General features: G+C 46.0%; 1 protein-coding gene across 11 annotated transcripts in view; it reads left to right on the forward strand.

The window, feature by feature from the left end:
* The window catches only part of mbnl3 (muscleblind-like splicing regulator 3), a 32,954-nt gene extending 5,413 nt beyond the window's left edge, over nt 1-27,541 (forward strand). Inside the window, exons 2-10 of one of the 11 annotated variants that reach the window (XM_042075487.1) lie at nt 4,436-5,847; nt 10,578-10,742; nt 11,019-11,219; nt 11,825-12,058; nt 14,619-14,772; nt 15,954-16,013; nt 18,236-18,331; nt 19,721-19,815; nt 21,408-27,541. In XM_042075487.1, coding sequence (XP_041931421.1) covers nt 5,674-5,847; nt 10,578-10,742; nt 11,019-11,219; nt 11,825-12,058; nt 14,619-14,772; nt 15,954-16,013; nt 18,236-18,331; nt 19,721-19,815; nt 21,408-21,425 — 1,197 coding nt within the window. In that variant the 5' untranslated portion in view covers nt 4,436-5,673 and the 3' untranslated portion in view covers nt 21,426-27,541. The remainder of the gene's footprint in view (nt 1-4,435; nt 5,848-10,577; nt 10,743-11,018; nt 11,220-11,824; nt 12,059-14,618; nt 14,773-15,953; nt 16,014-18,235; nt 18,332-19,720; nt 19,816-21,407) is intronic. The other 10 variants (XM_042075484.1, XM_042075488.1, XM_042075483.1 and 7 more) reach the window with 10 other exon arrangements.
* Nucleotides 27,542-27,949: the final 408 nt, after the last annotated feature.

The raw sequence follows: 27,949 nt of genomic DNA on the forward strand, positions 1-27,949 counted from the left end.
TTGAGCCTCGTAAATGGTGTAAAACAGTGATTTATTTGCATGGCTAGGCCGATGCCCGAGGCACCACAACGAAACACTGTGTTGGTAGCATTGGCTAACTAGCGCCAGATTTCTGAGTGCAGGGGACAAGCCGAGGTGAGCTATGAGACATACGTTCACACTCGGTATCATGTTTCAACACACTTTAGGTCAAAATCACACCAGAATTATCCTTTAAGCGAGTATACTATGTTTGGACGTTGGACGTTTTCAAACTTTGTAAAATTTCAGTATTAAGGAAGTGAACTGCTCTGGTTCAGCTGGTCTCATTATTCATTCATTATTTGAATGTCCTTGGTAGGTCATTTGGAAGATTTTATCTCCTACTTCCAAAAAATCTGTATTTGGAAAATATTTGATGGTTTGTTAGAGAACTACGCCTTAAGAGTCATCAAAAATGTCATGACCTCAATACACTGGTCAGAATAGTATAGAGAAGATAATTAAGTATGGTATGTGATATTATTTATATTTAAGTAGAACATGGCCTGTTTCTAAGATCGGAGAGTTCTGCATTCTGTCCAACTAAGGGGCTAAAACAGAGTAGTAACTTTGTCATATAATATAGATATAGCTATAGATAAATAGATAAAGCTATCGGTTATGTTTGTACGTGTATGTTTACACTTCTATTGGTTAGGCCTAAATGGTGAACCATAACCTTTTATATGCGTTTGCTAATTCATGTTTACCTTCCATATGTTATGTAAGAGCACAGAGGTTATCTATTCCTGTGCAACTATACATATATTATACTTGTGGCTATGCAAATACTGTACTCAGCTAGGGATGGTGTCCATACAGAATGTTTTTATCAATGAGCTTTGTTACCACCAATAACTCTCCCACACTAAACACACAAGTATGTTTCATAGACCTAGCATTAAGCTACTTTGTAACAGTGTGTGTGTGTGTGTGTGTGTGCGCTTGTTTGGGTGACCTTGTAGTGTCAGTTCTGTATGTTCCCTTCGCTACACCGCTGGTGCCAGCGTTATGCAGGGCGACCCTCATGCAGCTTTGCTCTGTGCAGCCGGAACCAGAGCCAGGCTTTGTCTGCACGGTGGTTCTCATCCCTCTCCATGCTGCAGTAAGCCCGCCGCTCAGCTGCCCCCTGCCTTAATGCACCTCAATCAAACCTTCTATTGCCCCTGGATGGCCTAGCTGTCTATCTTTCTTTCCTTTCTTCCTTACTTTCTTTCTTTCCTTTTTGTTATTAATGTGTCCCTCATTGATCAGCCTGAATCCTGACAGTGTTCTGAAATTCTTTGTCATTCATATCAGGTGAAGTTGTGTGTATTCCAAGTCACCGTGATCATATTTGGCCCAAAAGAGAGTTATTTGCCCCGTGAAAACACCGTGTCACTGTTTGCTGTGGCAGCGTGAACACGTCCACGTCTGCCCCATTACACTGGCGGGATATTGATTGAGTGTGTCTGACAGACATCTTATTCAACATCCGACCGATGTTTAGAATGCAGGTCATGCTTTTGGAAGGCACCACCGACACGCAGAACGGTGATGTCTGTTTGCTTTGCATCCGTCATTAATTCATGTGACACTTATTATTATCTATTTATGGTGCTGACAACGTGTCTGTGAGTTTGTTGTCACGTTGGTCTATTGTGGTGATGGAAAGGACGACTTGCGGTGTATGTGTGTGTGTGTGTGTGTGTCTGCATCTGTGTGTGTGTGTGTGTGTTTCCATGTTGGGGAGTGTCAGCAAGGCATCCACATGACAGGCAGCAACGTGAGCTAAGCGTACCCTGGCTTGCCCCGGGCCTGCATGCTGCATTGCAGAGATGACCTTTTGAAACTGGTAGCACAGATCTGCACAAGTCTAAAAGTGCACGCGGCTACGTATATGTTTAGCTGTACACATGCACTTAAGGTCTTTGTGTGTGTGTGTTGTGTGTGTGTGTGTGTATGTGTGTGTGTACTGTATGTGTCTGTGTGTGTGGTTATGAACATGTTTGGAGTTCTTGTGTTCTAAGTGCGTGTGTGGTTCAGCGCTGAGCTTTGCTCAGTCTCTGGACGTGTTCCCGGCATCCTGCCTCGCCTGCCTAGCAGACCTGGGGAAGGGATGAGTGAGTTCCCTTGAGGGAACTCTGTATCGATCCCTGGATAGATGGAGGTGTGTGGGCGTGGGGGAGGGAGGGTGGAGCCAGAGGTTGGTGTGATGACATATGCAACGGAGCAAAGCCTACTTTTCCCTCTTGGGCCCTTCTTTTGCTTTCTTTCTTTCTTCATAGTGCGTCCCTTTGTTCTCTTGTCTGAAGGTGGGTGTATTAATTCACTTTTCATTCCTGTCTTTCTCCCCCTCTCTTTCTCTCTCTCTCTCTCTCTCTCTCTCTCCTATCTCTCCCACTGTTTTATCTCTCTCTCTCTCCCTCCTCTCTTTCTTTCCCCTCTCTCTCCTCCCTCACTGCAGTGCACTCCTCCTAGCCTGGCTGTCTGCACTCTCATACGCACAAACCCCCCACCACTCCCTCTGTCTGTGTCTGTCGCTATGAGACACAGGCACTGATCATATCTGCCCCAACCACTCTCACTCTCTCTCTCCCTCCCCCCCCCCCTCTCTCTCCCCCCCTCTCTCTCTCTCTCTCTCTCTCTCTCTCTCTCTCTCACTCACTCTCTCTCTCTCTTCACCTGCTCTCTTTACTTTGTTCAATGTATTGATAGATGTCTAAGTGCTATTTGACCTCGCCGCTCTTTCTTCCTGGCAGCGCGTACAGCGGTAACGTCTAGAGGGTAGTGGACATTTTGATGGGTCATTGTGTCGTCAGATCATTTGTGTATTTTGTGGTTTGTATTGAGTCAGATTGCTAAACATTGCAGTGTTCACGGGTAGCAGTGCGCTGCATGTCTGATGTCAGACTCATGACATGCATATTTACAAAGACACACAGGCACACACACAGGCACACACACATGCACACACATACACACACATACACATACTCCCTCCTGAGCAAGTCTCCTGCTGCGCTGCCTCATATTCTCTTCCCAGCAACACCCCCTTTGTCATTCAGAGACACACACAGACACACACAGACAGACACACACGCAGCAAAACCTGCTACATGTCACCATGGAGATCAACACACATACTGTATAGTGTCTCCTAATTTAAAAGCTGTTCCTTATCATGTCCCTTAAAAACAGATAGAAATAGAAGATGAACATAAACAAATATCCACTATGCAATATGACCTTTTCTCTCTCTCTCTCTGCCATCCATCCTGTCATCCCTCTCCTCATTCACTCTTCTCCATCCATCACCCTGTGCAGCGTCAATAGCACCCAGGTTTTGCAGTCATTTCTGCTGAATGTCACTGCCTTTTAATTCTGCCCATAGAGCATAGCAATGACAGCCTCACACCCTGCCAAGGTGGGTAGGTGCTGAGAGAGAGACACAGAGAGGGACATGGAGAGAGAGAGAGAGAAAAAAAGGAAACGGCATCGGTGCGTCACTCCTCACGCCATTGGCCAAGGAGCCCCTCTGTCAGCTTGCGAGGCTCACTGTGATTGGCTGTGTGATCCTGTGCTTAGTGCTCAGCAGCTGCAGTAGTGAAAAACAGCTCCCTTTCTCTTCCCGGGTGATTTTCCACCCCTCTGTTTCACGTTTTGCAATTGTGTACAAAAGCTGCAGTGACGTCAGAGTTGTACGCTGACCTCTCCGCGTGCATAAATCACGAGCATGTGCGCGTTCAGACATGCTGTCACTTTATCCTCCGCGGAGCACATGGGAGTTGCTGAAGTGACGTATCATCCCCCCTCACTCTCTCTCTCTCTCTCTCTCTCTCTCTCTCTCTCTCTCTCTCTCTCTCTCACTCACCCACCCGCTCTATCTCTTAATCAAGACGTAGCCTGGCCTTTTTCCTGAGCACTGCTGTCTGCTCTCTCTCCCGGCTGCCCGCCCCTCTCTCCTTCCTCTGCTCTCCTCTCCCCTCTCTCTCTCTCTCTCTCTCCGTCCGTCCACGCGGCTCCTCCTCAGCTCCCTCTCTCTCTCTCTCTCTCCCTCTCTTCCTCCTCTGCTCTGCTCCTCTCCATGTGCTCTCGCTTGCTGCCGTCCGTCTCGCTCCGGTCGCTCCTCTGCCCGTCTCAGTCTCCCGCTCTCGCCGCGTGTCCGTCTCAGGTTTGCAGTGCAAATAGTGCGCGGGGCTGCGCTGGCCACACGCGCGCGTCTCCCCCTCCTCCTCCCGCTCCTCCCGCTCCTCCTGCTCCTCCTGCTCGTCGGCTTTGTTTGTTTTCAAACTGCCACCTGTATTCCCCGCGCCCTCACAGATGAGTGGCGCTCCTCCGCAGAGCTGCTCTCCTTTCAGTTGACTGATCGCCAACTACTCATCGCCGTCTCCTGACATACTTTTTTTTAATCGTCTTCTCCTTCCCTTCAAAGGCAGGCTTTTGTTGGACTGAAGCCACGCACTTGAAGAAGTGAGGGGCGAAGATGAGGAAGGAGTGAACGTGGCGAGCACAGGACTTGTGGGGTGCTGGAGGGATGTGAACAAGACTGAAACAAGAGGACAAACTACAGCCCCACTAAAGTGCCTACGCTGAGAGCAGCAGCAGCAGCAGCAGCAGCAGAGGCATTCCTGGCTTCCATGTGGGTCTACCTGCTTGGATAAATCTCCCCCCTGCTGGCTTGTGTGAGTCTTTCTATGTGTGTGTGTGTGTGAGTGTGTGTGCGTGCGTGTGTGTGTCGTGTGCGCGTGTGTGCGTGTGTGTATGTTTGTTGAGGGCTTGGCCTTGACTAGGATTATATTTCACCCTGACAGGCAGACAGTTTCTCCATCTCTGCTCCCTCTCCTCCTGCTGCTATTCCACCCCATTAGATCAAGGACACAGGTCCATTAGTTGTCCTTTTAAAGACCTTGCCTTATCCTGACGTCCAGTTACAGTGTCCCCCCAACCCGCCCCACCCTACCCACTCCCTTCTATTCTCAGACATGTTAGCATAAGTGGCTAGCAGCACTAGCGCTTGCTTTGCTTTGGCGATGGGTCATTTGGCCGCTTGAGAGGAACCTGCGTAGTTTTCTTCGGGCCGGACACAAACGAGGCAGGGAGTGGCTAGAAGGTGACCCGCCACCCCACAGGCGAGCGGAAGGACGCACTCTTTCGGAGCCCTGCGGAGCCTGCCTGCAGAGGGGCCGCGGCCGGACACGCCCCAGCATGCCACGCTGTCCTGCCTGACCTTGGCACCTCGTTCCCGAGACAGAGCTGGACTCTGCAGACACCCCCTCCCACACACACTTAACCACCACACCTGCAAGGACATCCATAAAGCATTTCTGTCCAAAGCCCCACCTCTTCACCTTTGTTAAATCCTGCTGGACTTCAGTATACTCTCAGCTATTCACAAACTGAGCACTAGTCAGTGTTGTTTCTGTTTTTGTTTATTTTCTCAAAGTGATTTGTTTGCCTCACCTGCCTGCTTTAACACCAGGACATTGGGAGTTGCTGTGCTAGGTATCAGCTAAGCTAACTTGCCATCATTTCACTGAGGCGCTGTAGGGTGTTTCCTTCTCCGTTGTTGCTGTGTGCTCTGTTTGTCGCCGTGCCCTCCATTGCCGCTGGGTGCCCCACCCCGACCCCCCGACCCCATCCCTGCTGGCATCTGCCATCACCCCCCTCATCATGGCCGTCAACGTGGCGGTGGGCCGCGATGCCAAGTGGCTGACGCTGGAGGTGTGCCGCGAGTACCAGAGAGGCACCTGCTCCCGCTCAGACGCTGAGTGCAAGTTCGCCCACCCCTCTCGCAGCTGCCACGTGGAGAATGGCCGCGTCATCGCTTGCTTCGACTCGCTCAAGGTAACACACACTCACCCTCGCCAGAGGGCACATACACACACACACACACACACACAATCAGACAATGGCTTTGCATTCCATTGATGTGCTATTCAGATATAGTGGCACTTGTGAGGAGAGGCTGTGTGTGCAACGCACGTAGTTCCAAGGGTGTCTGTTGGCTCATCACCAGTCCCTGTAGAAGGACAAGAGAACCTGAGAGGTAGCCAACTCATCACATGTGTATTAGATCCATAGCTGAGAGGGCTCTTGGAGAAGACAGCAGCCACTTAAAACAGTTTTGCTCCTTCCCACTCTCCCATCTATTGTGTCCCTCGTGAAACTGTAAAACAAAATGAAGAGTATTCTTCCTGTTGGGAACACAGACGGTGTGATGTTTAGTGCATGCAGCATGTCAGTACTGTCACTGTTTTACCTTAGACAGCCTCCTGATGATCAAATACACACCTTCCATTCTCAGCTAAGAGCAAACACAGAGGATCCTTCTTCATCCTCCTCCCTGTAGAAGTGGCATCAGTGTGTCTGTCTGTTTGCTTACTCAGGAAATGTGAGCTATCTTCAGTTAGCTGAGGAGCCAGTGGAGGTCAAAGACATCATCACACAACCATACACGAGTCATTTGTTATTGTTCAGAAATCCATTTTAGTATTGTCAAATATCAAAATTGAAGTGATACACCGATATATAAGTATTGTTAAGATGTAATATCAACTCTATCAGGGTTTTGTGTCAGTAAGTTCTCATAAAGTACAGACGCAGGAACAGTGTAGGTGTTTTTTTCATAATGGCTTAGCGCTCCATCAGTGGCCATGAATGGAAAATAAGGAGAGGCACCACTAACAATTACACTCACAACAAACAGCTTTGAGAGAGAGAGAGAGAGTGTGTGTGTGTGTGTGCTTGTGGGTGCATGTGTGTGAGTGTGTGTGTGTGTGTGTGTGTGTGTGTGTACTTGTGTGTACGTGTGAGTGTGTGCCTCTTCTCTCTGCAGCAGGAGACACAGACAAGGGAGACTCTGTCTGAGTGCAGCAGCTGTCTCCTCTTTTTATTGAGTTAGAATTTATTATTCGGCCATTTTTCTGCTTTATGCTTCATCCTGCAGCGCAGGAGAGAGGGAGAGAGAGAGAAAGAAAGAGAGAGAGTGGGAAACAGAGAGGCCTAGCAACAGCACTAGCCAGCCTATTGGGTACTGTAATCCCTGTGAAAAGCACTGGTGTGCTGATAGCGTGGGGTGGTGTTCAAGCCGTGCTCCCTGCTTGTCGAGCATTCAGAGTGACGTGATTGATGTGTTTTTTCTCAGAATGTGAACCATGACGGCTTCTCGTGCTGCTATCTTTTGTGTACTATACGGAGAATCTCAGGGTTGAGCCTGAGTGAGTGGGAGAGACCAGTAAAGGTCAGAAAAGATTCTGTGTTTGTGATGGGGCTTGGTTTTAGTGGGCTGATATACATACACACGCACACGCACACGCACACACACACACACACACACACACTTGGTGTTGTGTCTGCAGTCTTCTGAGCTTTCTTACTGTTTGAGTGTGTTAATCATGATCATCCACCCAGTATGTGAATATTTTCTGACAGTGCTCCCTCTGTCTCTAGCTTCTTGATTTAAGTAGGGCTCATATTTATGTTGATTTATTTCCTGCTGGTGGCATGTGGTATGACACCAATACTTAATTACCCCTCCCTAGGCTCCACCCTCCCCCACCCACCCCTCCCTCTCCCTCCTCTCCTCCACCTCTCTTTCCTCTCTCTCCTCTTTTTTGCTAATTTATTGATCTCCCTTAATGGCTGCTACCGTGTCACTTCATCCGAGCTGGCCACGTAAGCGCGAGGCCGTCCCTTCTTTGCATGGCCCGCTCAGCGAGCCCCGTCTGGACAGCCTGTTAACCTGTTGGCAGAGGGGAGCATGAATAATGCAGTTGGCCGGCCCCTGCAAACGACTCTGCTGTCATTTGAATGATGGCACCAGTCGCACGTCCGTTGTCATGCCTCGTGTCTACGCTGGGTCCTTTGTGTCGAGCAGTGCACTAGCGCATCGGTCCTCTGTCATGTCTCGACAAGGACACCGGTTTCAAAAACGGTTGGCTGAGCAGAAGCGAGACATGGCAGGAATGTGACGTAAAAAGAAAGTCTGATGTAGATGAAGGAGTGGCGTGGCAAGGGTTAAGGACTGGGCTTTTGCTCACGAGCCCTCATGCTCAGTTCTGTTTTTGCTTCCCTCGCTCTCCCCCTGTTCGCTTTTTGAGTCTCTGTGGCCAGTCAGCAGACAGGGAGACAGCGTGGGGCCAAACTTCCTCCCTGTTGCTGGGTGCGTTTCCATGGCGACGCAGAGGAGATCCCTGACCCAGCGCGTCCTACTTGATATGACTTACAGCTTTTCATTCCCCCCCCCCTCTTTCTCTCCCTCTCTCTCTCCTTCTGTGTCCTTCTCCATGAAGAGGGGAACTGTGTGAACCTTGGAAGCGAGTCCTGCTGACTGTGTGTGTGTGTGTGTACATTCAGACATCAGACATGTGTGTAATATCTCAGTGCAGTATTAGTTCCAGTTAGCCCGTAATATCATAGCTTCCCCAGTCCTTCATTAATAATGCAGCGGAGTCTGTGCTCTGCAGGGATTGGCCAGGGCTTGATGGTGTTCCTTAGTGAGCTGCTGAGCTGGAGTGGGCTCCTGAGATCGGGATGCTCATTACTCATGTCTCTCATAGCCTCTCAGTGATTAGCATGTCAAGTCTCTGTGTTTGCGTGTGATGGGGGAGTTTTTAAGCCATTAATATTTAGTTACATTTAGTAAAAATGTTACAGTACTTTTTTGTGGGTTTTTGTTTTGTACCTAAAATAGCTTTTTTGCTGTTGTCAGCCCCGAGCGGCAGGTTGTCTCTACACTAGGTTGTTGAGTTTTGGGTTGGTCAGGCAAACCATGGAGGCAGTGTTTAGTCCCAGTATGTGGCTGTCGTCCTCCTTGCGTCCCCCTTCCGCCCCCCCTGCGATGTTGCTCAGCTATCCATCACGCTGTCCCCCGCCGCCATGACGCTCCCACCACCCAGCTCCATCTTCATTAGCCTGACCTCATCCGCCGCCCGCAGAGACACGAGCCCAGAGCACGCCGCTTCACTTCCAATCGCGCCGCACTTGCATCACCGTTAAGACCCGGCCTACGCGGCGAACAGAGCAACAAGACCTCCTCAAAGGTTGTGCTCAAGGATTGAGGAGCTTAAACATCTCATTCCGCACTGACTGACAGATGGCCAATCAGAATTTTTCTCTTATCGTTTTATGTCAACTTGGGGTGGGGTGCTCTCTTGTTGTCGGCTGACCGGCAGAGCAAACGGACGCCGCGCGATCGGATCAGATCAGATCAAGACGTGGAAATGAAGCCAAAGGCACAAGGTCACTAGCAGAGAGCAGACTTTAAACGTTGTGGAGGGGCTGGAGGCATTAACATGGCCGGCACACCCTTACAGGAGTGCTGATAAGGCAGAGCTGGGCTCTGGTGGCTTCCTGGCAGATGACAGGGCAGTGAGAGCCCCGTTAACTCACCGCTCTCCTCTCAGCCCACAGATTCAAAGGCTGATTGAAATGCTCCCTCCACTTCAGCACTTCATTTTTGTCTCCAGGTATTAAATATTATACTGGAGCAGGGTCATGCTAATGACCATATCTGAGTTTACGTTCTTCTCAAGAGATTAGGTTTCAAACCACTGCAGACATATGCCAAATAACAATGCTAAACAGGTGGTTAAGGTTGCTTAGCAAATATGACTGCCTTATTTTACTGAACACCATGAATCACCCAACAAAATTATTTGCAAAAATAGGAATGTATTTGTGTGCTGAAATAATGTCCTTATTTGATTTGCCATGACTTTGGGCTGAATTCACTGAGGCAGAGTTTGAAAGTAAATTCTGGTATCAGTAAAACCACCAGCAGTCTCCTTCACACCACCCTTGTCTTCCTCTTTTTTGTTTTTGCAGCAGTGATGTGTGTTGTGTTGTGTGTGTGTGTGTGTGTCTGCCTGCTGTGTGTGTGTGTGTGTCTGTCTGTCTGTGTGTGTGTGTGTGTGTGTGTGTGTGTGTGTGTGTGTGTGTGTGTGGTTCACAGAGTTCCTCTGTGGTCTAATCTCACTCAGGGCTTCAGTCCACACCAGCGACACGCTGCTCCTCAGGTTGGCTCCCGCTGCCCCGCCGTCACGAGTTCCCAAACTGTTTGCTTTCCGCCCGCCGCTGAAAGCTGCCTGTCCAGAAAGTAGATAAGACACGCTGCCTGTGATATGGACCGGCCTTCTGTGTGCAGGACTCTGAGATAGCGACACGTGTTCCTATGATGTTTGGCTATTGGTGTTAGCAGACATGCAAATGAATGCATGAATGAAGACAAACACAAGCTAGCAGAGATAGCCAACTGCTTTTCTACCCTTTCAAAGGTGTTCAACATGCATGGCAGTGTACAGCTGTGACTTTGCATCTTATTTACGTTAAAAACACATCCATTTACATGTTATCAGGTTCTATGTACGGACCTGTCTTCATTACTCAGGAAATCTCCCTCTAATTGATCTCCTCTATCAGTGCGGTCTTATCGCTTTGCCGTCTTGCTGTAGCTCCCTGGAATCTAATAAGTGTGAGCCCATGAAATGTGTCACTTAGCTGCTGTCCCTCCTCCTCCTTCCTCTCCCCCTCCCTCGTCCTGCTTGTCCCCGTCCCCATCCCCCCTCCTCTCGCAGGGCCGCTGCACACGTGATAACTGCAAGTACCTGCACCCCCCGCCGCACCTGAAGACCCAGCTGGAGATTAACGGCAGGAACAACCTGATCCAGCAGAAGACGGCCGCGGCCATGTTGGCTCAGCAGATGCAGTTCATGCTGCCAGGAGCCCAGCTGCAGCCTATAGTGAGCTGACCACCGCCTCCTACACCAACACATGGCCTGGACATGCTAGAGCTGCAATCAGCTAGCTAAATGAAATTGCTAATTGCTAATTGTACATTGCTAATGTGCTCTTACCCCCCCCCCCCCCCTCCACCCTCTCTGCTGTTGCCTCTTTTTTGGTTTATTTTTGTTTCTATCTTTCTATCTCCTTCTCCCTCCCTCTCTCTCTCTCTCTGCTTGTCTCTCTTTTCTTCCCTCCTTCTGTCTCTTCCTCCCCTCCCCCTCTCCTCGTGGCAGACCTCGTTCCCAGTGTCCCCCTCTCTGGCCAGCAACCCCGGCATGGCGTTTGGCCCGTACCTGAGCCACATGAGCCCCGGCATGGGGCTGATGCCCGAGCTGCTGCCCAGCGCCCCCGTGCTGGTCCCGGGGAGCCCCACGGGAATCGCCATGGGGAACGGAAACTCGGCGCAGAAGCCGACGCGCACAGACAAGCTGGAGGTACAGTACTGCAGTGCAGCAGGCAGGCAGGCGGCTCACGCTGCGGCGCGGCCACTCCGCACGCCCCTACAGCCCTCGCCACGCGCGCCAGCGCCTACAGATTGAGCACATATGTGCTAGAATGCATTTGGGGCAGTGCCATGGCTAAAACTGGGCTAGCAGTCAGCAGTGCGGGCTCTGTCAGCAGTTCCAATCTCCTCCATAAACAGCAGCTCTAGTGGGCTTTAGACTCTTGGAAATACTTATAATGTAAGCCACAGTGAGATTGTCTTAGTGAACTTCAATGGTAGACACTGGGTTTAGTTTATGTTGTGGAAAAAAGTATTCCTGAAGAAGTATACTTTGATGTGTGTTGAACTGAATGAACTGTAAAAAAGCTGGAACAGAGCTGTCATGAATGCCACAGAATATTTAGCAAAACTCTGATTTGATCTTATTTTGTGCTCTTGCTCTTGTCTTATATCATGTAGCATGATAAGAACTAGAGTAGGACTAGATGAAGACGCATGCACATGTGTTCATCAGGACCTCAGGGATATGTCATACTGTCATACACACATGGGGCTGGCTGCTGCTCCAATGCTTTCTGTGTCCTCTATGCTCAGGTGTGCCGTGAGTTCCAGCGGGGTAACTGCACCCGGGGCGAGAACGACTGCCGCTACGCGCACCCCATGGAAGCGGCCATGGTGGACGGCAGCGAAAACTCGGTCATCGTCTGCATGGACTACATCAAGGGCCGCTGCACCCGCGACAAGTGCAAGTACTTCCACCCGCCCGCTCACCTGCAGGCCCGGATCAAGGCCGCCCAACACCAGGCCAGCCAGAACGCCGCCGCCATGGTGAGTCGGACCGGGGATACACCCCACCAACCCACCTGACCAAGGTTCTGCGTCTCTCTGGCCACAGCCCAAGTAAACGCTGACCCCTCCGTAGCCTTGACCAGCTATGGTTCCCCAGTAAATACTGCATTCCGAAAGTGACCGCTCACTGGCCCACTTCTACAGAATGTCAGAGGAAACTGTTTTAAAGACAAGAGGCTTAATTAGCAGTCCTGTTCTGCTCCTCGTTCTGTATGGATTGCGAACATTTAACTCAAAAGTTTATGTTGGATGAATTGCAGTATTTTATATGTATTACTGTACTTTAAACTGTATTATTATATATGATGGATGGTGTGCCGGAGGGTCTAGTCATTGATGACAGTTTTAATGCAATTCCCCCACATTGATCTCCTAGCTAAGACCACACATTTAGATTCAAGCGAAAGCATGCCGTACCACCACAGCAGTAAAACTGTCCTACATAATGACCCACCTTCCCAAATAGCCGCAGCAACATGGAGCTATAAATATCCACACGTCAAGACTTACATTGTTTTCAAAGTTCGTTGTTTTCCACGTACTTCTTGTTCGGAAAGGACTGGACCTCTCTGGCAAACATGTTTGGCTGCATAGCAAGGGAGAATAGTCCTTGTGCTCGTCCTTGTCAAAAGTCCCCCTATTTAATCACTGTGACACTGTGATCAAAGTTAATTCAATAAGAGCACTTCCTCATTATGCATGTAAGTGTCCAGACAGCCTGATGTATTAAACGCACACTCATGACATTTTAGGTTGTGAATTTCAAAGATGCGCAGAGCTCCTGCCACCTGACAGTTCATAGATTAAGCGTGTTGTGTTGGCATCATCAGCAGAGGGCTAATTCATACCCACTTAAACCCAGCAATTATGGAGCTGCTCAGTGTGTGTTGCTGATTTTTCAACAGTCTGTTAGATTTGTGTGCATGCATGCGTGCATGTGTGTGTGTGTGTGTGTACTGTATGCGTGAATGTGTGTGTGTGTGTGTGTGTATGTGTGCATGTGCATGACTGTGCGTGTGTGTGTGCGTGTGTGTATGTCTGCCTTTGTGTGTGTGTGGGCATTTGCGTATTTTTAACCCTGTTTTAACACACCCTCATATCTCTGCATGGGGCTAAGTGCTAAATTATTCAGCATCTCTGGCTGAAGCAGCTGGGTGAGGCAAGTCCTTTGTCTCCCCCTGTGATGTATGGAGGCTCCTGCCACTGTGATCAACTGCAAACAAAGTCTGTCTGCAGTGCAGGTGCAGGAAAAATGAGAGAGTGAGTGAGGGAGAGAGAGAGAGAGATGGGAGGCAGAGAAAGAGAAAGAGAAGAGAGACTATTGTTTGTGTTTTTTACTGGCATTGCCAACTGAATTTAAATGAGAGGTAAATGTTAAGGACGTAGCGAGAGCGCATTTTTGTTCCCTGTGTTAGCATTTGACGAGCAGGGCTCTGGATTTCAGAGACATTGATCACCGTAAGCTCATGTAGTGTTGGGTAACAGTCTGGGGAAGGAGCTAATGAATCTAACTCGGAGACATTAATGTTGCCTGCGCTAACGCTAGTCCATAAAGCTAGCCTAGCGCAGCACTCGCGCAGCCTTCTCTCTCCCTCCGCATGCATCGTCCTCATCGCCATCTCACCCTGCGTCTGCCGACTGCTCCCGCATTGCCAGTCTGTTTAGTTAGCGCTGCCACCGCCATCGCCACGGCTACATGCCCATGCTGGCCAAGCGTTCTGCCTGCCTGTTGTGCTGCGTGGTCATTGGCCCGCTGTCATCACATGCTCTCTAGCCGCTCAAGCTGCCCCAGCCTGTCGTCCGTCCCTAGAAACACACCCTGTGGCCGGCTCTGGACTCAGGCCCTTCTATCCCATAATTCTGGTGCTCAGTGTCAGAGCCTTACCTTTGCTCTTCTATAGTAAACCTATTCATTTGAAACCCTGATTTGGTCCATCTAGTTTGGGGTAGAGTCTCAAGATGTATCTGGATGGTCTCCATATATTGAGTAAGAAATTGACAGTGAATAATTCATGTCTTTCTGTGAATCTGCATCAGTAAGTGTGTTTGCATATTTGGAGATTCATGGTATTCATGGCATTTCCCTGAAAGCTTGTAGCAAAGTGATTTCTCTGTCTTCCCATTTGTGCCTCCAATCTAATGGTGGGAACAAATGATGTTAAACTCTCACCCTGATGAACGGCACACCTGGGCTCTTGAGTAAGCAGTACATAAAATCCAATTAGTTTGCAGTCTGCACTTTTGTGTCCCTGTTGGTATATCTTCAGTGGTTGTAAAAGCCAGTGACAGATTTGTAGGGAGGTTCAGATTGCAGCATTAGATTCTGTGAAAGTCAGGATGCTGTTTATAAGGTGAGCTTTGGTCTTCTGATCCAGTCTCACCTTGAGCTCCTGACACCCCATTTGAGTGTTTATCTCTCACCATCTCTCTTTTTATATTATGGCTTTGCCTCTTATTTTCTCTCTCTCTCTCTCTCTCTCTCTCTCTCTCTCTCTCTCTCTCTCTCTCTCTCTCTCTCTCTCTCTCTCTCTCTCTCCAGTCCTTGCCTCCAGGTTCGATGCAGGCCCTCCCAAAGAGGCCCACCATGGAGAAGAGCAACGGAGCGTCGGCTGCCGTCTTTAACCCCAGCATGTTCCACTACCAGCAAGCCCTGGCCAACATGCAGCTGCAGCAGCAGGCCTTCATCCCCACAGGTGAGACCCACGGGGCCATACGGACGGGGCCACCCACCCTTGTGCTGAGCTGGGCTGAGCTGGGCTGGGCTGGGCTGAGCTGATCTGGGGCCTGTGGAAGCATCGCCACGCAGCACATAACCATGCTCCGCACGCACCACCGCCGCCACTTGTTCTGGTGTGGACCCTAGTGTCACAGTGAGCAGGTGCAGGCAGCAGCAGTAGCACGGTCCCATCAAAGCCACACCCAGCATGCATGCACAGCCTGCGGGGCTTCCTGAGCTGGACACTTTTGATACTCCTCCGCTGCTTTTTTTTCTTCTTCTATCTCTCCCTCCTGCTCTCTCCTCTCTATCTTCCCCCTTTTGTCTCTCTCTTTCCCTCTGCCCTCTCTCTCTCTCTTGTTTTTCTATCCTTATCACTTTGTCTCTCTGTTTCTTTCACTCCTCCAACCCCCTCTATCTCTCCGCGTGTGTCTCTGGTCGATGCATGCGTTGCCTCGCTAATTGGTCCCCTGCAACACTCCACCATCTCCAGATGCCCCACTGCAGCAAACACGCGCACACACACACACACGCACACACACACACCCCACACACACACACACACACACACACACACACACACACACACACACACACTGTAGCGCTGTACGGGGGAGATTAGCACTGTAAGCCCTGTAGACCAGAAGCCCAACTCCCCAGTGTCCTGTAGCAGGGAGCTTCCTGGGGAACAGCAACCCAAGACAAACACACGCCAGCTTGAGACCACTGCAGCTCTGCATCTGGAACCAAAGCCTGTGTGATCAGGCGAGATGAGAATGCTTCATATCCCCTACTTTCTGCTGATGGGAACCTGCCAGCTGCAACATGAAGCCATGTTAGCATTAGCATCTCAGCTTCTCAGCAGGCTAACACGCAGGCTAACACAGACACTGCTTGCGTCATAGGTATACATGCAGGTATAGGTGTATACATCGTTATCGTGCTGCTACATCCACCCACCTCAGTGTGCCTGTGCTTTTGCATCTTGTCATCCTCTGTGATCGTGTGTTGTTGTTTACGGAGTCTTCCTCTGTCACATTAACCCGGATGTTGTTGATGCCCTGATGTTCCATCCTCATGTTCTGACCACCTGCCTCATCTCTCCTCTGTCCTCTCTCATCTCTCCTCACTCTCACCTCTGGGCGTTTGATGGGAAAGGCCCAGTCTTCTGCATGAGTCCCTCTGGAGGTGTTGGTACGTCCTTTGCCCCCACTCTGTGTAAGCCGATGGTCTGGGGGATGTATCTAGGCTCTCTGGAAGACTCACAGAACCTAAGACAATTAAACATCTAATTCAAATTACTAAAGTTTCATAATATTACTATGTATGCCTGCATTTGTATATTGTATAGTAACATAAGAATTCAGTAAGTTTGTGTCAATTTTTAGTCTCATGTGAGCATAATGTTAATTGTCCACACATTGGCAGTCTTTTATTCCACATTGAATGTCAAGTGTATTTGCTGTTTGGGTTATTCTGGTTAGCTAGTATATATATATTGTTTTAAACCCCAGAAAATCCTTCCATTTCATCTCATGACCTGACCTGTCATTCCCCATGTGTTGTCCATATGGAGAGAAAATATGTAGCCATCACGTTAATCTGAGGGAGGCTTTGCAGAGCTCTACACTAAAAAAAAATTCCAGGAGCACTTGTGCGCCCAAGAAAAAAAATTTAGGAGCACAGACACAAATTTGGGTGCACAGTCAGTTCTTTACTTAACTTACACATAATCTAACATTACACTGCAGCTAACAGTTAAACATGCCAGTGCACCAATTGCAAAGATTAAGAATGACTGACGACATTGATGACAGGCTACAGGAAACAGGATTTTAAAGATCAGTGCCTACTGTCTGTTCTATGCGAGTCTGTTCTATTTTCCTACATTTTGTTAATTTAGCTCATCCAAATATGCCTATGGTGACCTATCTGACTGCATACTGAATACTACTACTAAAACAGTCTATTTGATCTTCCACAAAACCCAACATAGTCTAATCAAGGATATATTTTTTATACTTTTATTTTTTATTTGAAATATCTGCATTGATGGGGGCAGTTAGGCAAACATTAGGCCTACTTTCGTTTTGCACTTCAGCTTCAGTGTAAACAAACAAGAATGCGTGGAAGCCTGGAGTTGTCAGTAGTGTTCTACCTTTGAATAAAATGGGAGTATTACGGGAGGCTACTTTTGTGCCTGTTCGCTACAGCTATATTTTGCATACTGCAGCCAATACGTCAACTGGGCTAAAAGGCTTGTTAGGTTACCTTTCGTTCTCTCACTGCATTCTCAGAATCTCATCCTGTTCCTCCTATATCCGATGAATTCGGTGGATAGAAGAACTAATTTCCTCAATCTAGGCTAGTCTAACTTTCCGCTTTTTCTGTGCGCTCTTGGATTTGATAGAAGCGACTACTAGCGAGTCACAACGCGAAATTGCTGACGTTGATGGGAGGTGTAGTTTTTATGCTGCATTCGCGACGTGATTCTATGGTTTGCACCAGTAATGTTTCTCGATGTTGCGGTGTATTTTGTAGACAAACATTGACATGTTTAGAAGTCATTCGCACCAGTGCGCCTAAATATTTTTTTGCACTCGCACGCAATCATTTTTACTCGCATGTGCGAGTGAAATGGGCGCACTGTAGAGCCCTGCTTTGTGAGTGAACCAGTGAGCTATGTGAAGCCCATTTTTAGAGCTCTCTATGCTAGCTGGCATGCATCAGGTAATGAGAGTTGAGTAAATGTGTGTACCGTGTTGCTTTCTGACTGACGTGCTGTTGTTGAACTCGCCACGCTGTGCATGACACTCAGTAGCAGTTTGTTGTCGGTTCAGCTTGTGATGCCAAATAGTCAAAGATTGACAGGTCCAGGAACAGTACTATTTATTTGCAGAGGAATTAAAACAAACACATTTGATATACACATGCAGTCAGCCACCAGTTACCTTTGCCTTTTTAAATGGCTTTATTTCACTAACCAGACACTGATACCACTGGCACTATGAAAATGAAAACACCAGAGGGTCTCTGTTGGTAAGGTGAGGTGGAGCCTTCACACATCTCTGCAGGCATTTTGTCGGTGTCTGTCTGTGTCCATCTGTCTGTCTGCGTGCTTGGCCAGGCCTTCTTGGCTTTTTTGACTGTGTGTGTGTGTGTGTGTGTGTGTGTGTGTGTATGTATGTGTGTGTGTGTTTGTGCACACACACACATAAGAGTGACTGTGTATGAGTAGCCCAGCTTGCAGAGGAGGTTGCAGCCAGAGGGGGATTGTTCAGGCTTACCAGTGGGTGGTGTTCATTTTGCCATTAAGACCTGCTTCCTGTCTCCCTCTCTCTCTCTCTCTCTCTCTCGCTCTCTCGCTCTCTCTCTCTGCTCCTCTTCCTCCTCCTCCATCCCTGTCTCTCTCTCCCTCTCCCTGCTGAATCTGTCTATAGGGCTATTCAAACCCCCAGAGAGCCGCTGGGAGAGGAGGGATTGGAGCAGTTGCAGGCAGCCCCACAGTCGCCTCCTATCAATGCCCGGACATGCTGGTGAGGGCAGTGTCCAGGTCCCCCCCCCCCCCCCCTTCCTGATTCCCCAGCTCACACACACTCCTCTCCTCTCTAGTGTTTGTCTTTAGTGGCTCACAGAGTCCAGGTCTAATATAGCACGTCTGCCCTTACAGAGTCCAGGCTGGGCCACGACATCGCCCAGTTTTAGCACTTGACTTGACTCGACTCCAACGTGCTGCGGTTGGAAGTTTAGCTCCTTCTCCTCTTTCATGGCCAGTGTTCCAGAACCTGACCCTGTTCATTTGGTGTTTTAGCGGGACTTCATTAGCTCAGAGTTTAGTCAGTGAGTCTGTTTGTGTGTGTGTATGTGCGTATGGTTGTGTGTTATATGAGCTGTCGGCTGGTTTTATTTACTGATCAGTTTTGTGTTTGCATTTGCTGTTTATTTGATATCATCCATTTAGTCACATTATTATGTTCTTTTTCAGTGTAACATTTTGCAACTTTTCAATTTTAGGTTCTCTATGCTGAAATATTGTTGTCTCTGACATGCAAGCAGCCACAGAGCTGAAGATTATGAAATTATACTGCACATGTCACTGTCTTAAACAAATATTTGGACCAGTAACTATCAGATGTTTTTATTGGCAAGACTGCAGGACAGTTAATCAAAAAAGTGTAACAAGTGCAGATGAAAGGAATGTTACGTGTTGTGTTGTGTTGTGTTGTGTATGATAAGACAATACACTGCAATGCATGATGTGTCTTACTCTTAGTTTTCTAAACACTGAGAATGTTAGTCTCGTATTAAAGTTCCTGTAGAGTGGAGAGTTGCCACTTCTGCCCCTGGTTGTCATGCCGAAATGTCAGTAAAATGTCAGACGGCCAAAAGATAGTGTAAATGAGAAAATTCCAACTATGAGAAAGTACAGGATTTCAGAGTGCCATGTATTGTGTAGTATTGCGGTCTCCCTCAGAGAGAGGGCTGAGGGGGTCATATTGTTATCGTAGGTGTGACGAGATGCTCAGCTGCTGGTGTTTTTAAGTTGCGCCCTTTGATCTGTCTGCACCACCATACATATGCTCCCTGTATGCTCCATCATTATACAACTCTCAGATATCTGTCTGATTGAATTGTATGATAATATGTTATTCCCATATTTTCTTGCCATTTTAGTTACAGTGCAAGATGTACTTTCTGGTGGAACAAGTTTGTTCTTGTCCAAAGGAAACAGATGATGTAATTTGTCATTGTTTTTAAGTTGACTTGCATGTCATGTTTGTGAGTGAAACTCCCATCTTGGCAATGTCGCTGGATTGTTGCCATGTCTCTCTCCCCTCTTCCTCTGTCATATTTGGTCATGATAATCATAACATTCCTCCTCCCCTGTCCCCTCTCCGTCTCTCGTCTGACTCGCCTGAAAAAAGTTCCCATGATGCACGGTGCCTCCACTTCCACTGTTTCGTCGGCTACGACCCCAATCACCAATGTTCCTTTTGCCGAGTCAGCAGCCTCCAATCAGGTTTGCCCCCTCATTTTGGCCTCTCCTATTATTTTAGCAGTAAGGCCTCAGACCTTGGTCCATAGAGAACACGCATTATTAAAGACGCTTTGAAGTAAAGAAGCCCAGTGTTATCTCCTTAACGCTTATCATCTGTTCTTCAACTCAGGATTCCAGCTTCCTTCAAATGTATTTGTGTTTTAAAGTATTGCCAGGTTTCCTTACTATTGTTTCTGTTGTCTTACTGTTTAACCTACGAGACCTTGGCACAGCCATCCAAATATTTCCTTGGGACTTAGTCTCTAGGAGTCCTGTCTTAGATACCCCTGGGTGAATGGTGCTCTTTTGCTTTTGAAAACACCCTGAGCCCTGCTGGATTTAAGCTCTCTATGGATCACAGATGGGCCTTCTCTCTAGCTCAGCACCTGAGTGTGGCTCTCTGTGTGTGTGTGTGCATGCTCACGCTTCTGTCATGCTCTCTGCGTTCTCTGCTGGAGGTTTCAGGAGAACGACACTGTGTGCTTGTACCCCTACATCCATGTTGCTCATTTGACCCTTATTCTTTTTGCCCTCTTTCTCTTTCTACTATGCTTTTGGATCTGTTCTTTTTTGCCGCCTGTTTTCTGGTTGTGTTTATAGTGTGTTCATGGCACAGTTGGATGGTTAGGACAAGGTTAATGGTAAGTGATTCTGTACTGTTTGGAAAAGATAGAGGGAAACCAAAAAGTGAAGACTATCAGGAAAGCTAGTACTTAAACAAGTAATCCAGACCCCTATAGAATGGTCTATTGGAACAGGAAATGGGAATTATTTTGATAATATATTAGCCATTAGGATGTAACTAAATGTTTATTGTGGTGTTTCTTTTGTTATTTTCATTCATTATTGAAGTGTCATAATTTTTGTATTAGACTAATCTATGTATTAGTTGGTTTTGACATAAGCGTTCATTATTGGTCTAAGTTGATTCTGAGCTTAAGTCACACTGCCTGTCTAATGTATATAATATTTTTTCCCAGTGATGTATGTAGAAATGGATTAGGGATGGGCTGATAATGTTGTATTGTCTCTCTTATCCTTTCTCTTCACTAAATTTTAAGTTAGCAAATGACCTCATGTCAGAATGTGATTTGTTGCAGTTGCTGTGCTGCAATCTACTACCTCAGTTCTATTTTCTTGGCTGCATATAACCCTACCACATCCCAGGGGACAATGAGGGAGTCAGCATTCATTTCCTGCTTTGCTTGCTTTTATGTTCCAATTATTTCCTAAAAGCAAATACCAAATGGTTTGGGTCTGGTGCAAAAATAGGATACCATCTTTTTGACAACAACGTGTATATTTTATGATATTTCAGATAATAGGCCTCTCACAATTTCCTCCTAAAAGCCATTAGAATTACAAAAATTGACAATAATCACCACAAATCAGACTGTCTTAACTTTTTTATTTCATTTGAATACCCCCCACCCCTCCTTTACTCCACTGACATAATGCAGTGTTGTTGCAGTACAGCTATGAAAATGTAGTATATTGAATAAGTTGTGTCATTTTATCTCTGTTTTTGTCTTTCCTTCCCTCTTTTTCTCTCTGTCTGTCTTTTCCTCTGGCAGACCCCTCCGAGGTTCTGAGTGCCGACCCGGTTGACCTCCAGTGCATTCCCATGGAAACCTACTTCTGCCCCGTCCCCAAACTCTTTGTGGCCGCCCCCATGACCCTAAGCCCAGTAGGCCTCAACCGAAACTCCAGTTAATATGCCATCAGCCTGTTAGACGCCCTGTGCCCAAGAGCACAGCGCAAAATGGAATGCAGCAAACATGTGCCTAATCTATATGTTCCCCCGATGGGGCCATACATTCACTTCCCCACTCTCCCATCTCTGAAACATTCACATTGTGGATTAAAAAAAAAAAACGGAAAAAAAAAAAAAACATCGACAAAGGTTTTGTGAAAAAACTATCACAGGCAATACCTAAGTTTGGGCCCACAACTGTTAAAGGAAGCCAGCCATGTTGATGCAGAGATAACTTTCCCCCGAAGCGAGGCGATGTTGAGGCGGAGCTCCCCAGACCTTACAGCCATACAGACACACAGATGATTGATGGATCTCACAGTGACCCATGAGTGCACACTGGTGAGCGCATTGGAGCCTCCTGCGCAGCCTGAGAGGGCCCAGGAGAAGCGAGCGAGCTTGTGGCACAGTCTCGTGATGGCACAGCACACAGGCCTGACAGGCCGAGAGCAGAAAACAAGATGGATGTGAAGGGACCGTGTGCCTGTGTTCCAAGCTTTTCCATTCTGATGAGTCCCTGAGGCCTTTTTGTTTTTGTGGTGTTTTAGGTGATGTTGGCTGTTTTTATTTGGAATTTTTACCTGTTTGTTGTTTTGGTTGCCCAAGATGAAATAATGATCCTGAAAGAGCATTGACATGTTTACATTTCAAAATGGCTGTAGAACACCTCTTCTTTTTGATACTGTTTCTTGGTAATATTTTGTTTTTAATCATATTTCCATTAGGCTATGATTGTAAGTACTTATTCCAAAACAGCATCCAGGGCAGACAGCCAGGAGGTAGGAAGGCTTCATTTTTGTGAATTTGTTTGTGCCTTTGGGTGATGAGCTCTAAATGAATGGGCTGATATCTTCTGTCTCTCCCTTTTAGTATTGTCATGGATTAACTCAGACCCACAATGCACGTGATGATTGGGAATACAACTGCAGTTGTGTGGGTACAAAAGGATCAGGCTGGAGGGTTTGTCCATGTACTTGTGTAGTTGTAAGCTATAGAAACACAGGACTGCATGTTGTAGCAATTGGCTGCATAGGGTGCATTCCTGTGTGTCGTGACACAAGCCTCCCGGCAAATTGTCATCAATGCTCGTAATGAAGTATTTAATAATGGTTGATCTGAAATGATTGTCTAATACTATGTGGTCTTTTGTGTATGTGCAATTCCAAATTTAATGAAAGAATGTTCTTCGGAAATGAGTTACAGATGATACATCCATAGTTATTGGACAGAACTATAATGTGGCAGACACATTGGAACAGATATGTCTTGGAATGTCGCTCATACCTTTTAACTGCCTTAAGCAGCTAAGTATCAATGTCTAAGTATGTCTTAACTATGTGTAAAATCAGTGTTTCTAGATTCCAGCATTGCAGACTAATTCTGTATGGATTATATTATTCAGGTAGCTGAATATCTCCTCTTGTTTTAAAATATGAATATAGAAATGTGCCCCTTGCATCCCGTCTAAGGGCATAAGGTTGATTGAGCTGCACTGTCCATTTGTCTTTTTCCTCTCGCAGTCTTGAGTGCGTCTGTCCCCTGACTGTATGCAGTGGACGAGCCTTTTTTTCTCGGGGCAGAGCCATCTCTGCCGTGTGCCATGTCCCCTGATGCCCTGGAGAGTCGCAATCTGTTTGTCTGTCCCCACCGCTTCGCTCTGGCAGCGCGTAATATGCCATTTTGAGCCCCTGATTGTGTGACCACAAAACAAGAGGTTTGAGCAGAGCTGCCCTTCCTAATTTAAGATAGAATGTACTGTAGAGATTACGCACACCTCTGTGACCAGAAAGGTGGGTTAGATGCCTGGTGTCAGCGTATAGGACAAAAGATCTGCATCCTCCCAGGTGTTTGGTTCCCTGATGCCTGTAATTTTATTGCATTTTAGTTATTAATATCCCAAAAAACAAGCAGTTAACAGTGCAGTTGCCAACAGGAGCGCCATTTTGAACCTGTTCATTTATTAAACTACTTTTAGCTCAGTACTCCTAACACTGCACAAATAAAGCCTAACATTATTGTAAACTAGACACGTTTGGTATAGGATAAGGTGGACAGTCACTCTGAATCACTTGTTGCACTTAGTGTGATGGGATGTTTGGTGAATTTGCCACCTCTGAGTGTCTCATCTCATCTTGTTGAACAGGATCTTAGATGTTGTGAGAGATTGTCAGACTGATATGGGTTTTTGATCACAGTAACACCCTCTTGTTCAGCTTGTGTGAGAGTACTTGCACTCATCTATGGATAGAGGCATTGTTATAGGCCTATCCCCTTTGTCGCTAATAGGCTAGGTGATGTCCAAAACATGGCAGTGTGTGGCTTGTTTCTTGAGAGGTACCGTTAGTTGATTTTGGAATCAGGTTGAATTTGTTATTGTCTATTTGGTGCTTTTGGGGATTTTTTTTAAAGAGCAGTTGGTTTCATTAACATTGGTGTGTCCTTGCTTTCAAGTCACTGGACTCTAAACAGCAGTGGGACATTTTAGGGAGTGAATCAGTGTGCAAGTGAAAGAGATGGACCCAGCATGTGGTTCAAATGGCTTTGCTAACAAAGGTTGACTCCTAGAATGACATCCAGAAAGGGCCTTATCTGCATATTTGAATGTGACATTTAGGACAAATGGAATGTCAGATGAGATTGAGAAAGAAGGCATTTTGTTTGGGGGGGGGGGGGGTGCTAAAATGGCTGGACACTGCATCTCTGTGAGACCGTGGCCCTGTTGCGCCTGTGAATGCATGTGAATGTGAATTTGCTATGAGCAGCAAATAGGTCCCATGTAATCATTATACCTAGTGTGTTATTGTGAATGGAAGTGGATAGACAACTAGGAATAGAAGAAAGGGGCTTGAGCATATTGTAGCTGATTAGAGGGTAACAAAATCAAAACCACAGAAAGGCAATTTACTGTGTCATGAGTATCTGGTAGATTATGTGTGTCTAAAAATTATTTTGGTAAAATATGTGAAATCTGCATTATATATTATAAGTCTAATATGTTTTCGTCTTTAAAGTAACTGTTCAAAAAGATGTTCAGAAATGTTGTCATTTAAAAACAAATTATCTCATTTCAGTTACTAAAATTCGGAAGCTTATTACTATGTACTTCAAATGCATTTAGTTGGATCTTAATGTCCTGCCAAGCTGTGGGATTCTCCTCTCTCTCCTTCACTGTTCCCACTCGCTTGCCCTCTCTCTCTCTCAGTGAGAATTATGCCTTCTCCAACTGCTGTCCAGCTGGAATTAACAAAATACTTGATTAAAGAAACAAACAAAAAAAAAATAATGTGCCTCGTTGGGGGGGCTTAAAGTTTTAAGTACACTTACCTTTTTAAGAAGTGTGTTACTTGTACAAGATTCAGTAGTTATCTAGAGAATGATTTAGTGTAAATATGAGAGATAGATTTTTTTTCATGTTTTCCCATGTGTTTCTCACAGTGGTATTTTTGTTACATTCTGTCTTAATTATTAGCCAAGAATCAGTCTGTTTTTAGACAATGAATTGTTAGTGAAATTTATGTCATTTTATGTCATTTAAAATCTTCTTTCATCATCATAAAAATTCTCATTGCATGACTGAGATATAACCCAATCCATGAATAGTTTATGTAGACTGTAGTGTAAGAGAATCAGAATTAAGAAATATATCAACATAAATATATACATTTGTATGTATACAATGATAGAGTCATTGTTACTTATGATAGTAAGTTGTTGTTGCTATGGCAACAAAACTACAACATGGCTACCTTTGTATATCTTAATTGTGAATTTTTTCACACATAAACTGAAATAATGTACAACGTTAACTTATTCAGAAAGGAAATGTGTAGTCTGGGATTTAGTGATTGAATATTTTGTAAGTAAAAAAAGGTGAAAACAATATCCAAAGGCCCTCTGGGGAGATCATATGTTATTTGTTTTGGTTTGGGGTTTTCTAATTATTTTATGTTCTGATGGGGTGTTGATCTGTTTTCAAAGTGGGAGTTTTAGTATGCAGCATCTGAGCTTTTGAATTGATGGGTTGGATCGAGGGAAGAGAGACTTGTTTCATTTTATGTCAAAGAGATGGAAATGTTTCCATAATAGTAATCACATAAGTAATCACACTGAGCATATCTCACTATACTTGGCCATTTACTGTGGACAGGACAGCTGTCACTGTCAGTGCCTGTTGTGGTTGTCTGAATGCATATCCCATTGTCAGGTCTCCTTCTCCCCTTTGATCCATCCAGTCTGGGCCCAGCTGTGCTGGGAGCCAGTGGCACTGGCTGTGATGCCGTCAGTGTACGAATGTGTGATATTCACCTTGATTGCACTTATGTACATAAGTCAAAATACTCAGAATTTATTTTGAATATACATAGATATATATAGCAAATTGATATAATTCAACTGACTATATCGGTCGGAATACAGGTAAACAGTGGTCATTTTAATAGGCTGTAAAAGAGATAGATGCTGTTCTGGGTTTTGAGGGATTTGTCTTTTGTTCTGTTTGCTATTGCCCTTTTACTGTTCAAAGCATGGTTTTCTCACTGAAAAAAGGGATGTATGGATACACTTGTGTCAAAGAAGCTTTGTAGATTGTCATAGCTTACAACAGAACATTGTGCGCAATGTGCCCTAAACTAAATCTGATTCTGGAGGTGTTTGGAAAAGGGATTGTAAAACTAAACTCTTTCAGACTAGGGGCCACTTGTGTCCAGACATCAGAAACCAAAGAGCCACCTGTTACTGTCTCGCTGTGTTCTCTGAACACGACCCAGTGATAAGTTTTGTTTTTGTGAGTAGGCCTAGTTTTTCTGAAGTTGACAAGTTGAACTAACATATCTGCCATACTAAAGACCTGTAAATCAAGGCCTATGATTGGATTGCTAATCTTGGTCTGCCCCCTGCAGGCTAAAATTGGAACATACAGTATAATAGGTACTTGGGATCAGATGATGCTGTGGGCTCATTGCGACAAACACACAAACAGTGAACTTGAGTTATTGTCTTTTGTACAGGGGGTTGAATTCTTTTTAACATTTTATTTTACATTACTTAATGTTTTATTGTTTTCATGACAACTCTCCACAAAATATAACAGTGGATTTGCCATCGGCTTTCAACCAACCAATTCAATATCAACAACAGTCACACAAGAACTACACATCCAGAAAAAAGGCTCTGCTAGTGCTTAACGTGTACATTTAATGTTTTTCAATTGCTTTGGAAGCCAATAAATTTTGTTGCCATGGCACTTGTCCTAGAATTGGAGGAGGGGCTGAGTCTGTTGGTTGCGATGTGTCAGTGCACCATTGGGTCAAGTAGAAACGGTGCAAGGCCTTTTTCGTTAAATTGCAGACAGAACAGATTTTCAGACAAATTGAAGCACCTGCTTAAATCACTTCCATCACTGTGCTTCATTAATAGACAAAAAAGCATTGCCCCCAGTAGCATGTCCTCTTGTGCCTAAGCTCCGAACAGAGAACACACTCTAAATGAAGAAAGTTGTTACTTTTCTACTCCTGGTAGGGCCCTAAAGAGTAACACCCTAAAGATCCTTTGCAGAGTTTCTGAAGCACCCAGAAACAGTCATTTTAGCTCTGCTGACAAATTCAAATAAATTCTCTTAGAGACATTGCTCAACTGTCCATACAGGTTTTGTCCCTTTAAATGTATTCTTTGGGAATAGCCGTAACTTGCAGTCAAGCTGAACAAAGCTGAGAATGTCCACATTGCCTTTAAGCCATACATAACAGGCTCCCCTCTCCTCCACTTTAGGACACAGTGAAACTGAATGCTTTTACTCTTACTGTTAAATGCTTCTCTTTCTATTTAGCTTGTCGTACTTGTATGTGCTAAACAACTGTGCTTCATGCCAATCTCTTTTGCTATGAATAAGTATCTAGATATATGCATACATTACTTCTGATGTTTTTGTTGGACGTTTTAATAAAGCACTTATGGCAATTTCTCTGTAGCTTGTGTTTATTTTCTCAAGCTCAAGTTGACAGAGCATGTTTATATTTATTTTAGATCAAATTCATGAATGCTCTTCACAAAGGTGAACAACAGTAAAGCAGGTTCAAGAAGAACAATAGAAGGAAGTGGTGTCAGAGTCTGCGTGTGAATGTGACTTGTCTTGGCCCGTCCTGTATGCGTCACTTTGGTCTTATTTGTTTCCAAATGTCTACAGCAACTCAGCCAAAGCGTCTGCACTCTTGACACTAAAACCTATACCATGTTAGTAAGGTCTATTTTCTTTATAAACGAAAAGCATTCCAGACTAAGGACCTCATACAATGTTTAATTCAGGATTTATCTTCACACATTCTTATTTCCCATGCCTTAAAGACACAATAGAGAGCTCAAGTATTT

Source organism: Alosa sapidissima, chromosome 20 (genome assembly GCF_018492685.1).
Source record: "Alosa sapidissima isolate fAloSap1 chromosome 20, fAloSap1.pri, whole genome shotgun sequence".
Lineage (NCBI taxonomy): Eukaryota > Metazoa > Chordata > Actinopteri > Clupeiformes > Clupeidae > Alosa > Alosa sapidissima.